Raw genomic sequence first — 19,460 nt, 5'->3', positions numbered from 1 at the left:
TATTGACGAAAATCTGATTAGAGCAAAAGTTCAGTTCTGCAATCAACAATATATCATGTTCTCCAACAATATATTATGTACTCCTCGGAAATGATGATTTGGTCTACAAGTTATGTTTCAATATTTCTTAGATGAGGAGTTTGTGGTTTTTCTTTGGGCAGCCAACAAAAACAAGAAAACTGTTCGTAGAAAAGTAAAAGAGACGTTAGGAAAGCGATTCAAATCTTAGTTGAGAGCAAGATGCGAAATTTCGGAGAGGAAATATTCCGGAGGTAAGGCGAAAAGGAAACGGAGAACAAATGTTGGAGGGTGTCTTTGTCATACGCCATATCTTACTATGTTCTTGTAACTGTAATTGTTTTGCTCGACCACTAATGTTGCAAAACCGGCTACCAAGAAATGAAACACATACGCACAAACAGGACACGACATTGACACATAACTACGTGCCAGAATTGAACACCGCTCTGTGTTGGACAATGGACACACACCTTTATTCTCAAGACTTGATGCTTACATAAATTACATCCAAACTCTAAAGGAAAGAAACGAAATGAGGGAGAACTATGGACACTGAAGTTTATCGATGTCAATTACAAACTTTTTAGATAACTGAGTTAGTAAAGTGGTCAATTTTCATTCGCAGACATCATGATTTGAGGATCGTCAAAACATAATAAACAGTAATCAGTACACAATAGCTATGAGCTCACGTATTCAATTAATATACTTTTGCTAGCTATGATCCATACCATCCATGTGAGAACTGAAAACAACTGTTCAGGCTATGCCGGCGAGAAATTAAATTGTTCTCTCACTAACTCATTTAACCATTCATTCAAAAAGTTCAAAAACATGTGTGCTAAACTAGGTGAAAACTGACCGCTGACAGAAAGTCATGCTCTAGTCTTCCAATGTCTGATTGTAAAGGTAATGATTCGTCGATGATTAACGCTTCTTCTTGCTTCCTTTTGCACCAGATTTTGAGGGTGAAGCTACCAGGTACACAAACAGAACGATTATGCTGATCACCGAGACTAGAGATCCATACTTAGCCAGCAACCTCTGTGGACAAAAACATTTTGACATTAAGGAAAAGACATTACATTATGATACATCCTGAAAGAAGTTAAAAATAGCACATCATGAAGAAGATTTTGAAGTTGTGGCCTTATCTCCTTGTGAAATACATCAGAAGATAAAAATGCACATGAAAGCAAAACACAGATGAAGTTTAGGGTCTTCGGTGAGAAAAAATATTTTCAGTTTTCGGTTCCTACTTTAACTTCAATTACAACTCTGCTACCTTGTTTTCATTTTGTTTCCTATTTTCAAAGGTTTGTATAGGAAACAAATGAAATAACTTTTTCTTGGTTTTCATTGTTTCCCATGCAAACCTTTGTAAATACGAAACAAAATGAAAATAAGGTGGCAATTTTGTAATTAAAAGTGGAAACAATCTTGTTCTGAAACCAAACAGACCCTTATGGAGGTTTGCATCAGTACACACAAGATCATCCATTTCTTCATAATGGAAAATAGTTGCACCAACAATTTGAAAGAGAATGACTCTGAACTAGTCATCATGCTTGACCGGCAACTTGCAAAATCAACTAACAAAATAGGCAGCCCTCATTCTAAATTCAAATTCATATCATTCACAAAATAATTTCAAAAATTGCAATTACAAAGAGCATAAAATAATTGTCCATACCTTAGCCTGAGAAATCCAGTCCAACCAAATATTAATATATGAAAGGAAAAAAAAGCAATATGTCAGTCAATGCAAGCAACTTAGATTGATTTGCGCAACAGTCAAGTATACAAGAAACTTACCCATTCAAACTTCTTCTCAGGAAGCTTATCAGCAAGAATATCTAAAGGCAATATGGGAGTTGATAATGCCTCCTGATAGCAACAAACCATTAAGAGGGAAACAAATTCACTCACTAGAAAATAAAAGACAATAGACAACAATGCCAAAAAATTAAACCTGTAAAGCGGCGTTTGTGGGGACACGGAACTTTATAACAGCTGGTTCACCAGAAAATACTCCCTTTGATTTTGCCTCCAACTCAAATGTGTGGGAAAGGACGCCCCCGCTGCAAATATGAATTGTTTGTAAAAAGAAATAAACCAAAATGCAGCAGAGCGGAAACGTAAGGTAACCAAAGATGGAGAAAATGTTATAGCAATTAATATGAAACTCACGCATCAAGCTTTTCCCATGTCTTTGAAGTGCTACCACTGATTAAGCTGAAAAGATCACTTGGCCAATTATCATCTGTCAAGCTCACATCATATGCAGTCCTTTAAAAGTGAGAAAGAAAAATGGTAAGTTAAAATGATAACAGAAAATCAATAGCAAACATAGAAGATCAATAGCAAATCGAAATTGTTAAATTCAACAACTTAACAAGGATTACAAGGCTTGTTAACCTCTCATGTTCTGAGACAATAGAGGAACACACAAAACAAGAGGTATTACAATTCTTAAAAAATAATCATGATTCAACAGAAGCAACAGCACACAAAGTCCTATCTTATTGATTAATACCCAAAACAAGAGGTGTTGCGATTGTGAAACAAAACAAAACCATGATTCAAAAAAGGCATCGGCACACCAAGTTCTATCTTATTGATTTAAACCCTCTGCTACTAACCTACCATAATCCATGTCAATAATTAAACTCAATCGCATAAAACACAGGAAGAGATTTTGCATTTTGGAACTACCCTTCAGCCAACTTTTATTCATATAAAAACAAACAAAAAAACATGCAATGTTGACTAGCAACGCACTTCACACTTTGAATCACCAATATGTCAAATCAGAGATAACATTAGCATAAGCCCTTTAAAGTTTAAACTCAAATTGATCCACCGAAAGGTTCAATTTTCCACATCAAGTTCATAACCAATTATCCCCAAAACACACAGGAACTCTTAACTCACCACATCATCTCAACCAGATCAAATTGAAACAAGCAAAACCTCCAGCATCAAATTCATTTCCTCCCCATTACTAATGCATGCAAGCAAGCAAAATGGGCAAGCTTCAGAACTCAGATGCTTAAAAAACGGCTAACAAAAAAAATGAAAGATATTTTTTTTATCAATTCATTCTCCTGCCCACCTGATCAAAGATTACCCTTTTCCCTAATTTTCAATACCACTTTCAAATAAATAATAAAATAAATAAATCCAAGATCCAGCAAAAAAAAAAAATCATCTTTACCAACATCTTATCAGCATCCGAATTTCCAGACAGCATAAACACAACCATAGACATTAACAAAATTGAATAAAATCACATAAATCCAATAATCAGAACATGTATGGAAATGGGGAATTGAGATCTGAAATGGGGGAAAATAAAAAGAAAAGAGAAAATTGAGTTGTAGATCGGAGCATACGAGGTTCCTTGGTTGTAGATATCGATGGTGACAGAGACCCTTTCAGCGCCAGACTTAAGCCTGTTGAGAGATGCCTTCTTGTGAGCGACGATGAAGGGGACGTCAGAGGAAGCGTGCGAGCACAGCAACAAGGAAGCTATGAGGAGAAACGAAATGAGAGGCTTGGAGATTGGATCCGCCATTGGCAACAAGAGAGAGAGGGAGAGAGTGTGAGAAATGGAGAGAGAGAGAGAGAGAGAGAGTCAATGAGAAAGAGAGAAGAGATCGTGTGAGACTTATTTTTATGTGTGGTTTTAATTATATGATTCTGAAATTTGATCTAAGGACACATTAATTCCACAACTAGGGTTCGCATCCAAGGGTGCAAGCAAATACTGTAACAATATATACTACGGCTAATGCAGACCTTGGTCCACCCATAATCAATACTTTACTTAAACGTTATTTAATATTTAATATTTAATAAATAATTATTTCAAAATTATTCTAAATTTTAATGAATATCATAAATGTTTTTTGAAATAGTCTTTTTGATCTTTATGATTGAGATAATTGATCCAAGTCAATTTGATAAAAAAAAAATTATGTCTCTCAAAATTTAAATTATTAAAAAAAAAGAGTTAATTAGATGTTAATTCGTGCGTTGCGTATATTTTTATTTATTTAATTTAAGTATATTATAAAAAAATTAATATAAAATTAAAGTGGATTTATTTTATTCTTTATTTGATAAATTTGATTTTGTTGGAGATACAAATATGAGTTTATTTGAATACTTGAGCTATGCATTTGATGAAATTTGTATTATATTTAAGATGATAATTAAGATTATTATGGGTTTTATTTGAAATTTTTTATTAATTTTTTGTAAAAAAAAATGATAACATTGTTGATATTTTAAAATGTAAAATATCAGATTGTCACTTAAAATTAAAATAAATGATCAAATCAAGATAAAAAATATAAATAACTAAAATGTTAATTGAAATTAAGTTAAGGGATCGCGGGTGCTATTTAATCTATTTAATACACGAAGCAGAAATAATTCTTATAATACATGTCAAATTAAAATAATCATAAAAAAATTATTATATGTAAAAAGAATTATGTTAAAATAATATAAAATATACACAATTGTTTTATTTAATATTGAAAATGAAATTATGTTTTGTTCATTATTTCTTTAGTTAAAATTTATAACACTTCAAATTATAACTTAAGAGTAAACTTATAAATTGGAGAATAATTTTAAACTTAAATTTTTGATAAAGATTCTAATACTCATGTTTGACTTTTGATTTTATATACGCATCACAATATGCAAAAGATTTCAAAGAAACCAATATAAATATGTTTGGAAAAATTATTAAAAAACTATGTATATATTATTAAAAAACCAATATACTTTCTATATAGAGTTAAAAAAATTAAAAGTATTCAAACTAAATAACAAAAGAATGTTTGTCATGTGAAATAATTGGATTCGAAAGTATTTGAATTAAATTTGAATTTATTATTATTTTTTAATATATTTTTATGTTTTATCTCTCTAATATTTTTTATATTCATTGTATTAAATCATCTATTCAAAAAGTCTCACCGTACAATACTATACCAACTGTTCAATATTTTTTCTATTTATTTGTCTAATTCTTTTATTATAATAATCTTAATTTTTTATTCTTATTTAATTGAATGGTATAAAATATTTATTATAGTGAGAAATATTTTAGCAAAAGTGTACTAAAAGAAGTAACGTGTGATGTAACACCATAAATTTTATGATAAACTATTTTATTAATTAAATAGGATTTTAAATAATTAATTTGATGTTAAATTATTATTATAAAATATATGTTAATAAACTTTGTGATTAATTTTTCGTTATATATGTGATTTATATGATGTGCTAGTTTTATAAGTGTTAGATTACATGAGCGATATAAATAATAAATATTATATTTTACTCTTTGATCTATTTTTAAAAAATAATAATATTTTAGTGTAATATATATATATATATATATATATATATATTTATTTTAAAAAAAAATTATACAATTTTACGTGTATATACGTGTACCCAATTAATTTAATACTTTTATGTGCGGTTGACTGATATTAAGTATGCACGTAGTTATATTTTAATTATTTATAACTATTTTCTATTTTTAGTTATTTTTTTTTATAAATAATTATCTTGAGATAGTATTGATATTGTGTTTGATTTCTTTTATTTTTATATATGTATTATGACATTGTGATTTTATATATATTTATTAAGATTTAGTAATTAATATAAAGTGTTGATGTTATATTTATTTATTTTATAATTTCGACTATTCTCTAATGATGGTAATATTTTAATTTGAGTATATGGAAAAATAAGTATTATTATAGGGATTATTTTGAATATGAGAGTTTTGGTTATTAATGTATTTTAAAAGATTAATTATTTTTATTTATAAATTATTAGTTTTGAAATATTAATAATGATTTATAATGAAATTGTGTTTTAAAAAATAAAATAAAACTAGTAAAACCTAAAAGGAGACCAATGGGTTTGACCCATTTGTGAACCATAATTGTTAATAAAATAAAACAAACAAAAAAAGGAAGGGAGTTGGACGACGGTCGTAAAACCAAAGATTTCACAACAACAATCTATAGTTTGACACTGATGATCGATAATTGTTCCAGAAAAGTTTATCCGTTCTTGTCCAAATTTCAGTATGTTGTTTTATTCATTTAGGTAGTCAAATAAACATACTTCCTCATATTTTTTAACCATCCAAATTTCTCTCCAAAATATCCGACTTCTCCGTTTATAAAAAAATTCCTTAGTTTGAATCGTTCTCCTTCACCGTAAGTTCGATTTGAGTGAAACCAACACCAAAACGACCGTGCGAAAAATTTATATTTTATCCAATGATTTGTTTTTTGATTTATGGTAAGTTTCCTTTACCGAATTTTGAATTTAGTTTTTAGAGTATCTTCTCATAAACTATTTTTAACATTTACCCATAAACTGTCGAGTTAGATCGGTTGATGGACAAAAGTCAATGAACAAAGGCTGTTTGCTCGTGGAATTGTATTCGTGTGTGAAAGCGTCGAAATAAGGTAATGGGTGAGAGAGCGTTTGAATTCATGAGTATAATATATTGTGAGATGAACGGGAAAACCGTATTTCCCAACGATTCATCTGGGGCTCGCTACGTTCCGCAGTAGCCATTTGAGTGATAAATTAATTAATCTGCAAATAAGAAAATTGTGAGATTAAAATGTGGAATAGAAATATTTATAAGATGTTGATTGATTTAATTTCGTTAAATGTGTGATATTTGATATTATTGTGATATTTCACATTATTGTGATATTTGATATTATTGTGATATTTGATATCATTGTGATGATTATGATGATGTTTGATTGATGATAGTGATTCTATAAAATTGTGATGAGTTTATGTGATGAGATATGATTAATGATAGTGATATTGTGAATTTGTGATGAGAATATTGAAGTAACCCCATATTTGGCTAAATCATTTTGATTCTAATTTGTGTTTGAGATGACGGACTTAATGGAGTATCATAGGCCAACGAGGGGAGAAAATAAATATTGAGAATTTGTGAAGTGGAGATTATTTTGTCATTGTATAGGTAGGGCCTGACAAGCCTAGTGATTACGGGGAAGTACAACTGAATGAGCCTGATCATGGCGGTCTGATGTTGAGCCTTAAGGCAAGATTGTTAGACCTTTGAGGTATTCGAGTGGGGAATTCCTAGGTGACTTGGAGGTAGCACTCCAAATGTCAGGAGCTACCACGCAACACACGTTTACCTCGACTGTCACGTATATGTGTCTCGGGTTGAGTTGAGGGGATCTATGAGGACAGGGTCAATTTGAATTGTCCGTCCACCGAGATGGTGGCATAGTATCGAGCCTCATAACCAAGTACTTCAGAGTTAGAATGATACCACATTGCGAAGTAGAGTCTAAGCTCATGCATATCATTGCATTTTCTTGTGATTGTTTTGTTGTGATTACTATGTATTATGTGTGATAATAATTTATGCGATGATTTGATGTTACAGTGAAGTGTATTGATTTTCTTTGACTTTGACTATATAATGTAATGTTTTTCTTTGAAGAATGTTTGTGTAATGATACGGTTTATTGATGATTAATTGCGTGTTCATATTATTTATATTATACTATCAACATAATTTCAAAACTCACCTCCTTCGTTGTTTGTGTTTAACTGACTTGGCCCTGCGTTTGCGAAATCGCAGTTATTACAGGTTAATGAGTCTCGAAGTTCAAGTTTGGGAGAAACCCAGCTCTGATAGGTGATACCAGGAATTAAGAGTTGTAATGTGTATTTTACTTATGTTATTATAAATGACTTTTTATATGAAAATTTAGTACGAGTAAGTCTTGTGAATTAAATCAAGAAATTCTAGTTGAATCAAGTTTATTGATATTGTACTATTTTAATTGAAAAAACAAAGTTGAATTGTTACATGTGTATTTAGAGAAACGTGATATCCTAAATTAGATATTAAAATTTTTATTCTCTTTAACATATTTTCTTTATCCGCTGCAAGTTTTCTTCAAATAATTTAGCATATATTAGGCTAAATTACATCTGTGGTCCCTTAACTTAATTTCAGGTAACGTTTTATTCATTTATCTTATTTTTTTCCCAATTTAGTCCTTTATTCGTAAAAATATCAAATAAAGTATGAAAATATGAGTTTATTTGAAGATTTGCGTTACGAATTTGATGAAATTTGTATTATATTGAAGAATATAATTAATTTTATGAGTTTTGATTTAATTTTTTTTTGAATTTTTGTATAAAAAATGATAACATTGTTGAAATTTTAAAACATAAAATATCGAATTGTCACTTAAAATTAAAATAAAGGACCAAGTTGGGAAAAAAAAAAGATAAAGGACTAAAACGTTACCTGAAATTAAGTTAAGGGACCACAAATGTAATTTAGCCATATTATTATAAATGTTATTTTGGGGTTTAGGGTGTAACATGTGAAATAGGTTTAGAACTAATAAAATACTATATTAAGTGCTTAAAAAGTTATAGGGAATATCGATTTGTAAATACTATTGTGTTGAAAATTTTATAAAATATATTTAAAATGTATTTTTGTGATCTCTAAATTGAAATTTATTAAAATCTTAAATATTTAAGACTATTATGTTACAAGATTGATTAAGTAGTCTTACATTAATTTATATGATAATTGTTTTTTTAAATAATATTGATTATAATAAATATATTATCATGTGTTTGCAAGAAAGATTCATAAGGAAACAATTCTAGCTACTCATTGTCATGGCAACTTTACAAAATCAATATGAAAAGATTAGTAATTGGCTTCAAATGATGAATTCCAATTCTTCTATTAGTGTTTTCCTCTAGTTCGATTTTTCTCTATCTATGAAAGTTAATGATTCCTAAAAGTGACAATAGTTTTGCTTAATATAGTGTTTGAGTTAGTGAAATTTTGCTTAAAGAATTTGGATTTTTTTGAGATTGAAGTGCGTTTCAGCTAGTCAAACTGCCTCAAATTTGCTTAATGAACTTTTAATTCGCTGTGCGAATTTTGACTTGCAAAATTCCAACTTTCTAACTTGAATGTGCTTAGTCACTACCAAATTCGTCAAACGAATTTGTCCTTGCAACCATTCTTTATTCTAAATTGTAATGTAATTTACTGTTAATATTTCTCAGTCTAATCATCGATTACCTATAAAAGTAAGAAATATGCAAATATCATACTTCTCATGATTAAATTACTAAAAACTATGTACATAATTTGAAATAAAAGTCATATAATTTTCATTAACATATGTGAATAAGTGTCTTTAAAGTATATCATTTCATTGATAAATTTGACCCTTATCACCACTCATTCATATCAATCTCCTTGTGACTTGAACATTAGAGTGTGTGTTGGCACACCATCCTCACAAGAGACTTTGAGTTGCGTCGTGAGTTATGCTTCATCACTTTTAGTCGGCGTTCAGGATCCACCTCGTACCAGGTTGTATTCTACCCCATCACCTTTTGATGTTATGTCTTTGCATTTTTTTCAATTTTAATCTTATCCTAATATATAAGTATATTTGCATCTATCCATATGTATGCATCAAACATGTCTTGGTTGAATACATGCAAATAAAACTTATAATTTGTCTTTAAAATATTTTAGATTTTCTCCTTTTATTTTTCTCTAGATGAAAAATTTCCACTCTTAAACCTTTTTCTCCTTTTATTTTTTTTTTATTTTTTATTTTTAACTTTTTTATTTATTCTCCATGAAGTAAGAAACCATCATTTTTAATCATTGATGTTAACTTCTATTAGAAAAATAAAAATGTGGCTAATAGAGCTCTATTTGACCATTTCGATGTGGCAGTTTTTTACGATGTGACAATATGTCTATCTAAATCAACCAATAACCATGAATTTTTTTTCACATTCTTTCATAAAAAAATTCAAAAATCTACCCCCTCCTTCCACCTTAAGTTTATCCTTACTCTTCATCCAAATATTCATTATGACCATCAATCTAGAAGAATGAAACAAATAAGATGGATTTAGTAGCAACAAATCCATAAATCAAATTATAATCGGAATAAAAACCAAGCAAGTCAAACGAGAAATGGACAAGATCTAAATTCAAAATCTTCAATCAAATAAAAATATAAGTGTCTACATGCATCAACATTGCAAGAGATCAAAGTAAGAACTCAAACACAACTTTAGTCGAAGATAAATGGAGAAATATGGTGTGTATTATATAATCGAGGAACACTTAACTCATTTTCTTGAAGAAAATAGTGGTGTGTGTTGTTTGTTTGATGGGAAATTAATTTGAAACAAGTGAATTTGTTTGCATCTTACAAATGATTGCAATTTTATATATGAATTATATAAACATTTTTTTCTTCTTCAGATTGAGTAGAGACGTCACTACCAAATATTGCAACATAACCTCATTGTCCATCCATGGGGAGTCTTCTGTGGTTGGGTCTTCAATTAACTTAGTTGTGATGAGATAAAATGAGGGATTGGCCAATGACACAAATTTGTGCATATCTAAAATAGATTAATATAATTATATCGCATATATAGAGATTGATGAGAGAAAAAAAGTTGGGGTAAGGGACGAAGATGGTTTGTAATTCAATTGTGATCCTTAGTCATGTTTTTTATGGATGCAATGAAGTGAATATATAGGTTGAATGTAAAATTGGAGCGTCAAAATAATATTGAGGGAAAATATCAGGGTGATGGAGGGAAGATGCCACGATAGGGAACAAAATAGATTATCAATCATGTTTCAAGATTTCATGTTCGTAAATATGCATTTTAGGTTGAATATTCTTGTTGAAGTAAAAACATTTTTTTATATGTGTTTTAATGACAATAAACCTTATGAAATAACTGTTAAGTTTTCCAAATGATAATCTATTGATGTTTGCATTTGATTTTTTTTGTTGAAAGAACAAAAATGATCTAACATGAAGTCACTAACATGAACAAGTGCATTGTATTAATTCAACAATGAAATAATTATAGTAACATCAGAAGATTACATTAGTAGCGTCATAGACTACATAAAGATATTCGAAGTTTACTATCATTTGAACCATAAAGAGCTTTAATTGAGAGAATGAAAAAGTCATCACAACTCTCAAGAAAATACCATATTGATGGATCATCAACAAGAATACAAGTATAGTTGCACTTGCAGAATTGAACATATGTGAAACGTACAACAAATGATGTACTTTGTTACCACACCATTTCAAGTAGTGTATTTAACCATACTAAATAATCGATGAGCCTAATTCATAAATATAAATATGATTATCCTCAAGTAGAGAATGATCGTCGCTATATGGTGTACCTCAATCACACATAAATCTTTTGGAAAAAGTAAAGAACAATTATGGGTCAAGATGTGTCTGTATGAAAATTAGATGATGAAGTATCCAAATCCGATGATATATCTGAGGATGAATATTTTTCACAATCTCTTATCCGAGGATAAATTTGAGAACGAACATTCATCATAATCTCATGTTCGATGATGAATATTCTTCACAATCTCATATCTGATGATAAATATTTATCAAAGTTCTTATCTCACAATTATTGAAAAATAATGTCATAAAACTACAACAAGACAAAAATTGACAAGTTGTTCACACTATTTAAGGTTTAACAAAAGTAAACGTAGAAATGACATCACATCAATCACGCACTCTTATGTGGGGGATAAGAACTTTCATCTTCACACTTAACATAATATGAGGATGGACTCTTGAAAAAAATCATCCTCTCATATATAAAAATGATGAGAATTAAATTTTAATATAAGTGCAAGAACTAAATTTTAAAAAAGATCACAATTCAACCCCTTTTCTCATGACATTCACTTTTACTTCAATTATGGCATTGTACAACTAAATATATTCTTTTTTTATTGATTCACTTTATCTTATATTTAAAATCGAATAGAGTATATTTTATTTAAATATAAGGTGAATGAGTGGTCTCTTTTATCTCGTAAACTCTAATAGATTTATGGTTCATTTGGTGCATAAAATATGATAGAGATATTATATGATATAAAACTAAATAATGGTATAATATAACCAATATGATAACAATATTTTATTTTGTCATATATTTGATACACATCTCATCAATATAATATATATTATATTTAAATAAAAAAATTATTATTGTGAATAAGCATGACAATGGGGCGGGTCGGAGGCGAATTTTGCCTCCTTCACCCCCGCACACGACTGATCGGAGAAAACCTGCACCCGCCTCCATTTCATAGCGGGTTTGAAATCAAAGTCTCATCTCCGCCTGCAATGGGATTTGGGTTTCTCTGCCCGCACCTATTTATATAAATAAAATTATAAATTTTAAAATCATATATATTATAATTAATATAGTAAAATAATAATTATTAGACAATAATAAAATAAAAAAAATATTTTATATCGAGATAAAATTATAATTTTTAATATTTAAAAAAATATTCAATATATTCAATATATATATGTATATAAAACTTAAAAATTATAATAATATTACTTGCGAGTCCGGGTGTAGGTTGAATATCACCACCCCAAATCCACCAGTGCCCCATAATTTTAATTTTGAGGAAACTACATCCACACCCAATCAAATATGAGTTTCCATGCCTAAATCAAGCGAGTTTTGGTGGGTACCCGAGTGATATTGTCATCCCTAATTGTGAACAATTACATACTATTTTTTTAATAAAAAAATAGCTTATTATATTTTAAATATTATAAATTCTTCTTAATTCTTAGCTCAACTGACAAATATCGATATTGCTATATTGGATGTCTTGCTCTGAGTTTGAATTTGGAACCTTATAGTTGTGAGTTAATTCTAGCGGAATTTATAATCTCTTATAAGACAATTTTTTTTATAATTTAATAAAAGAAACTAAAAATATAAATAAGTAATAAAATAATTTTATATTTAAAACTATTCATTGACACTACTAAATAATTTTTTTTTTTAAATTCATAAATAACTAAATAATTCTATTTTATTTTTTAGAATATAAATAAATATATGATATATATTATATGTAAATGGCAAAAATACATTTGTAAACAAATGATATTTATTTTGAAATTTCAATTAATTTTCATATTTTTATAATTTTAAATACTAATTTATTAAATTATATAAAAGATAAAACCATCCTTGTGATAAAATCATAAGCATATTTTAAATTAATTATTTATATTTCATTTTTAAATTTAAGATGAAATTTTATTAATTATCTATATATTTATATTTGATTACATTTATATTTTTATATTTAAGATTAGATTTTAAAAATTATTTTAATATTTATATTTTATCATATTTTAATTTTAAATTTTAAATTATAGTTTTTAAAAATAATTAAATAAATTATTATTTTTATTTTATCTTAGTTTATAACTCAACTCATATTGAGAATATAAATTTCAACTATAAATATAACATAAGATAAATTAAGAATTAATTTATCGTATGTATTAATTCATGATATGACAACTTATTTTTAATATCTTATATTATGTATTAAACAAATCTTTAAAACTTGTATTTTAACTCCAAAAACATAAAAAATTATATTTGAATTTGATTAATCCAAATAGAAATTGTGGGAAAGAAATTTCGACGTGAATGAGTCATGAACGTGCATAGTTGGATCTGCGAGCACCTGTCCAATAGGCCCAAACATAAAAGACCACCTACCTTACCTCCAAGAAGCCCAAAGTCCAAAAACTGTCACACGGCATCTCACTCCAACAAAGGGACAACACGGAATCTGTACAAGCAAGCAAAGTTACAACACAAACACAGATGGCACATGCAATGCAAGCAAGATTCACTCCTCAATAATCTATCGGATCCAAAAAGTAAACAAATATCTTTATACCACCTTCTACTTGTCCCCACTACTATTACTATTACTATTACTATTACTATTACCTTCACATACATTCCGCGTCCTCACTTTCCCATGCTTATCATGTGCGATGCTATTTTTCTTCATAAAGCTACTTCACACTTCACTTCTCAAAATATCACTACTTAGTTTCGTAGTTGTGAATCAAAACGATGTCGTTTCCGTGTGACTACTGCGACTCAAGAAGCGCGGTGCTATACTGCAGACTTACATTTATATTTTTATATTTAAGATTAGATTTTAAAAATTATTTTAATATTTATATTTTATCATATTTTAATTTTAAATTTTAAATTATAGTTTTTAAAAATAATTAAATAAATTATTATTTTTATTTTATCTTAGTTTATAACTCAACTCATATTGAGAATATAAATTTCAACTATAAATATAACATAAGATAAATTAAGAATTAATTTATCGTATGTATTAATTCATGATATGACAACTTATTTTTAATATCTTATATTATGTATTAAACAAATCTTTAAAACTTGTATTTTAACTCCAAAAACATAAAAAATTATATTTGAATTTGATTAATCCAAATAGAAATTGTGGGAAAGAAATTTCGACGTGAATGAGTCATGAACGTGCATAGTTGGATCTGCGAGCACCTGTCCAATAGGCCCAAACATAAAAGACCACCTACCTTACCTCCAAGAAGCCCAAAGTCCAAAAACTGTCACACGGCATCTCACTCCAACAAAGGGACAACACGGAATCTGTACAAGCAAGCAAAGTTACAACACAAACACAGATGGCACATGCAATGCAAGCAAGATTCACTCCTCAATAATCTATCGGATCCAAAAAGTAAACAAATATCTTTATACCACCTTCTACTTGTCCCCACTACTATTACTATTACTATTACTATTACTATTACCTTCACATACATTCCGCGTCCTCACTTTCCCATGCTTATCATGTGCGATGCTATTTTTCTTCATAAAGCTACTTCACACTTCACTTCTCAAAATATCACTACTTAGTTTCGTAGTTGTGAATCAAAACGATGTCGTTTCCGTGTGACTACTGCGACTCAAGAAGCGCGGTGCTATACTGCAGACCAGACTCCGCCAAACTATGCTTAGTATGTGATCAGCACGTGCACTCCGCAAACGCACTCGCATTCAAGCACGTGCGATACCAAATTTGCCAAAACTGCAAAAACGACGCCGCTTCAGTTCGTTGCTTCACCGATAACCTAGTCCGATGTCCCCGCTGCGATTGGGAAGCTCACGGCGACGGCGACGACGACTCTTCCCCTCCTCTCCACAACCGCCGCCGTCTCGACGGTCTCTCCGGCTGTCCCTCCGTTCACGAGATCGTCTCTGCTCTGGGGCTTGATTTGAAGCTAAACGACGCCGTTTACGTCGCGGAGTTCGAAGGTCCCGTGGTTCCTGTTGTTCAGAATAGAGATGAGGTTTATGAACAGGTAGTGGAAGTTGCAAAGAGAAAGAGGGATTTTGAAGGTTCAGTGTGTGGTGGTGAAGTAAAAAATGAGTTCAATTTCAATGATTGTAGTAATGAAGTTGATGATTCATTGCTTCTTCAGCAAACTCCGTTTACTTCTATGCTCAATTGGCCATCTGAATTTGAAGTTGAAGCTAAGAAAAACAATAACAATGATTACGGAACTGAACCCGGTGTTCTTCTCTGGGATCGTAACCCCACCTATCAACCTCCTCAGGTTTGTAAAATTGAATCTTATGTAAACTCATTTTAGATTAACTTTATAACAATGTAATTTAAAGAAATAATAGTATAATTTTTCTAATAAATATGTTTTTCTAATACTCACTTTTAAATGAAATATAAACAAAATGATATATGAAAACTCGATTTATATATTAAATTTTCAAATACTTTTTTTTTCTTATTTAATTCCGGAGTAACTGTTTAAGATAATTAGGAAATAATTATTAGTATAATTTGAGAAGCTTCTAGATACTAGTCTAAATTTTGCCATGATATAGGAAGTCTTAGTTCTTCTTTTTGTGTGATTAAAGTTCAATTTCATTTTTTTAATAGAAAAAGCTTAGTTACATTTTTAATGACTGATGAATAAATAATAAATTCGAGTAACTAGGCTGCATTGTTTGTTACTAGGTGAATGATGTAGCATTTACAAAAAAAATTGGTTTATTTTTCTTGTAAATATAGATTAATATGTAAGTATGATTTTGTTCTAAACATTTACTCTTGTTGCTAGGCTTTTAGCTTTTGTAGAATGAATTCTTCTCATTAGTTTCGGTTACTTGGACCGCTCCTTACCATTCTTTGCTAGTTTTTTCGTTCCTATCTAACTGATAATTGCATTTACACTTAATATTTCTATAGGATTGTTAATTGTAATTGGTTGCTGGTAAATATAGGGTTGCTTCAATCTCTTTAAAAATATAATGTTCTGGCTTGAAAGTTGAAACTTTGGACAATGAAATTCATCATTTTCTAGCTTAAATGCATTGTCATCTTGCATCATCATTTTGATAACTATTTTACTTGCAGCTTTCTGTGACAATGTGATTGAAGACTACCAACATATTCAGTAAGAGCTTTATTCTCAATGTAAAAACTCAGTTGAGATCCTGGAAAATGTTTTTTTTAGTTAATTTTATAATGTTTTGCTTCTACCTGTTTTTGAATATTTTTACCTGTTCCTAAGTTATGGCCATCAAAATTTTCACCCTGTATTGATTGAACTAGCTGTGGTGTACTGGTTCAACTCACATCCTGATATGTGTAAATATGGACTAGTTGGTTTAGACATATGCTATAAATAGTTTTTCTATGTTTGTGCAGGTCTGGGATTTTCAATTACAAAAATCAAGAGATATGACATATGATGGTGCGGAAGAAGCTTCCTTATCGGTTCCGAAATCAATGAAACATGTGCTCGATATGAGTTCCTCAACACTTGGTGATTATATTCTATCAAGAAATGTAAGCCATTCTTTGTATATAGTAGTTTTTCAATCTGTGCCAATTCAACAGCACGTAGAAAAAATTGAATTACTACATTTGAGACGGAAAAACAAATTGGTCTCTAATTTTGATGTTGGTAGTACTAGTAACACTTACAATAGAATCAGAGAAAATTTTCATATTTTTCTTTCTCGTATTGGCTGGTGTTATTCAACTTTTTCTATACTACACTGCAGTTGCACATCTAATCTCTTACTTCGTGCATCTCTGAGCTTAGTGTATTATGAGTCACCAAATGTCTTTAAAGGAATTAATACGAGTTTAATTGTGTTAGTCTTATAATTTAAAGTATTTAATTTACAGGCATGTGCAAGAAGTTATAGCCTACTACTTGCCACTTACTGTAAAGTGAGGTCATTCGATTGCAAACTGTTAGTGGGAATGTGATGAAATTGGTTGAGTGACTCAGATTCAGGCTCTCTAATGTGAGGTCTTTGATGGAATATACAAATGTTTTCTTAGGTTCTTTGTCTTCCTATCATTATTATGTGAGGTTCTGACACATTTTAATTATAATGAAACCGTGAATTTTGATTTGAAAGCAACAACTAATTTTGAAAAAGAAAGTTGCAGTGTAAACATGGGTTTAACAGCTTTGAAAATGAAATCCACACATACAGACAAAACTGTGGGCCTACATGGATTTGATTCAATGTACAGAGTTCACATGGGGAGGGACAATAAAGGTCGGGAAGATTTTATTGCCCAAGATTCATAGAAAATCTTCCAACTTTAGTTGTACCTAGTTAGTTTAACTTTAAAGCTACAACAACTTCACCCCTAAAATTGTAGAGTCATAAATTAAATTATACTTAATTTGTCCCAAAATATAAATAAAATTTGGTCAAAGCAAGTTGAGGTATATGGTTCAAAATTTGGGATGTGTAAAAAAAATGGTAGTTGTGCGTATGTAATGGGGGGCTTAAATGATCTATCTGAGACAAAAAAGATTTATAAGAATTAATCTGGTACAATTAAATAACTAAAGGACTGCAAAATGTATTTTGCCTATAGTATATAAGCACTATTTCCAATGTTTTTTGCACGGGTGATTTTCCACAATTAGTTGTTTATATGAACTGTTATGCAAGGATTGCAGTAAAACTTTATATGATTTGGCCTTTATTTCCTTCATTGTCATATATTTCTGTCATGTTTGGTTTATTTATTAGGAAACAATGATTGATGAATTGTTTGTCTTCGCAAAATTTGCAGAATCAGTCAGATCAGTCATCATCAAGCCATGTGAAGGAGAAAGTAGAAAGCAACAAGAAAACTAAAGATGGGCTATCATCTCAGTCCAAATTGACTAAATCCATAACACATGGCACTAACAACATTGTACCGGTTATGGAGCCTCTTTTGAGTGGGAGTGAAAATGATAGCAACATAAAAGCCAAGGTTATCTTGGAAGAGCAAGCAAGGAATAGAGGGGATGCCATGTTACGCTACAAGGAGAAGAAGAAAACTCGAAGGTACATTTCATTGAATATCCGAAACCTCGAAGCAAATGCAAATGAATATATACAGAAACCTATACAAGCATTTACCCATAATAGAATGATTGGGAGGCCAACTATAACAAATGTAATATAAAACCAAACCCCTTGTTAAAAATAATTAAAATCCTTATTTAATAAATAAGTTTTACAGAAACCTAATTCTATCCTCTGTTTTTGCTATAGCAGCTTTCAAGATATAATAATTTAACAATGAGCTAGTAATGTCAAACCCAACAATAGACATACACACGCCATGAAAACTAGGATTGTACAAGACAATAAGGATTTTAACTTGAAAGAGCTAAAAGATTGTTAATTAGGATGTTTATGAAACAATTACCTCAATTTCACAGATCACAACATGTTTTGTAGAATCTCTATACTACTACAAGCCTACAAGACTTACAATTGAGAAAAGGGGGAATAAGGCTCCCCAAGAGTACAAGTTCGTCCGTCCTCATGGGCTGGTGTTTAGTGTAACACTTTTTGACACATATTCATACTAATACACCACACTCTCACTTTTTTATATCAGTTACTGAACTGTCTTCACAAATATCTATATTGTAAGATATGATTGAATCGAAGAGTAAATTTTTTTACAGCGTTAATGCCATGTTATATTCTTCCTTTTTTAATGATTGTTTTTAGTAAAAAGTTTAAACTCAGATTTTTTTTTAGAAATATGAAATATCACATTATCATTAATTTAAAGCCGTGGCATCAAACTTTACACAGGTTTGACAAGCACATTCGCTATGAGTCAAGGAAGGCTAGGGCTGATACGAGAAAGAGAGTGAGAGGGAGATTTGTTAAGGCAACTGATACAAGTGATATTCAAGCAGGATGAGTGCCTTCTCAGAAAAGAAATCCCATCCCACGGCATTGCCCCTGAATGTGTATACATATATATTATTATACTATAATATCAGAGAAATATTGATAGGTTCTAGTTTTAATGAGTAATTTCATGAGTATCGATTTATTGATTTGAA

General features: G+C 29.9%; 2 protein-coding genes across 2 annotated transcripts; one reads left to right on the top strand and one right to left on the bottom strand.

Annotated features, from left to right (window-relative positions):
- Positions 1-691: 691 nt before the first annotated feature.
- Positions 692-3,773, bottom strand: LOC101504771 (uncharacterized). The gene is made up of 6 exons (XM_004492950.4): positions 3,417-3,773; positions 2,212-2,310; positions 1,994-2,102; positions 1,837-1,908; positions 1,715-1,720; positions 692-1,065 (listed from the first exon to the last, which is right to left on the bottom strand). Exons 1-6 carry the CDS (start codon positions 3,596-3,598, stop codon positions 949-951), a joined length of 585 nt encoding a protein of 194 aa, XP_004493007.1. The 5' UTR covers positions 3,599-3,773; the 3' UTR covers positions 692-948.
- An 11,007-nt stretch (positions 3,774-14,780) lies between these two features.
- Positions 14,781-19,460, top strand: LOC101504031 (zinc finger protein CONSTANS-LIKE 15-like). The gene is made up of 4 exons (XM_004492948.4): positions 14,781-15,668; positions 16,781-16,921; positions 18,179-18,438; positions 19,204-19,460. The coding sequence occupies exons 1-4, from the start codon at positions 14,991-14,993 to the stop codon at positions 19,313-19,315; spliced, it is 1,191 nt and encodes a 396-aa protein (XP_004493005.1). The 5' UTR covers positions 14,781-14,990; the 3' UTR covers positions 19,316-19,460.

The sequence above is a fragment of the Cicer arietinum genome, chromosome 3 (assembly GCF_000331145.2).
Source record: "Cicer arietinum cultivar CDC Frontier isolate Library 1 chromosome 3, Cicar.CDCFrontier_v2.0, whole genome shotgun sequence".
Lineage (NCBI taxonomy): Eukaryota > Viridiplantae > Streptophyta > Magnoliopsida > Fabales > Fabaceae > Cicer > Cicer arietinum.
The sequence above is the reverse complement of the archived record's forward strand: the minus strand, read 5'-3'. Positions and strand labels throughout refer to the sequence as shown.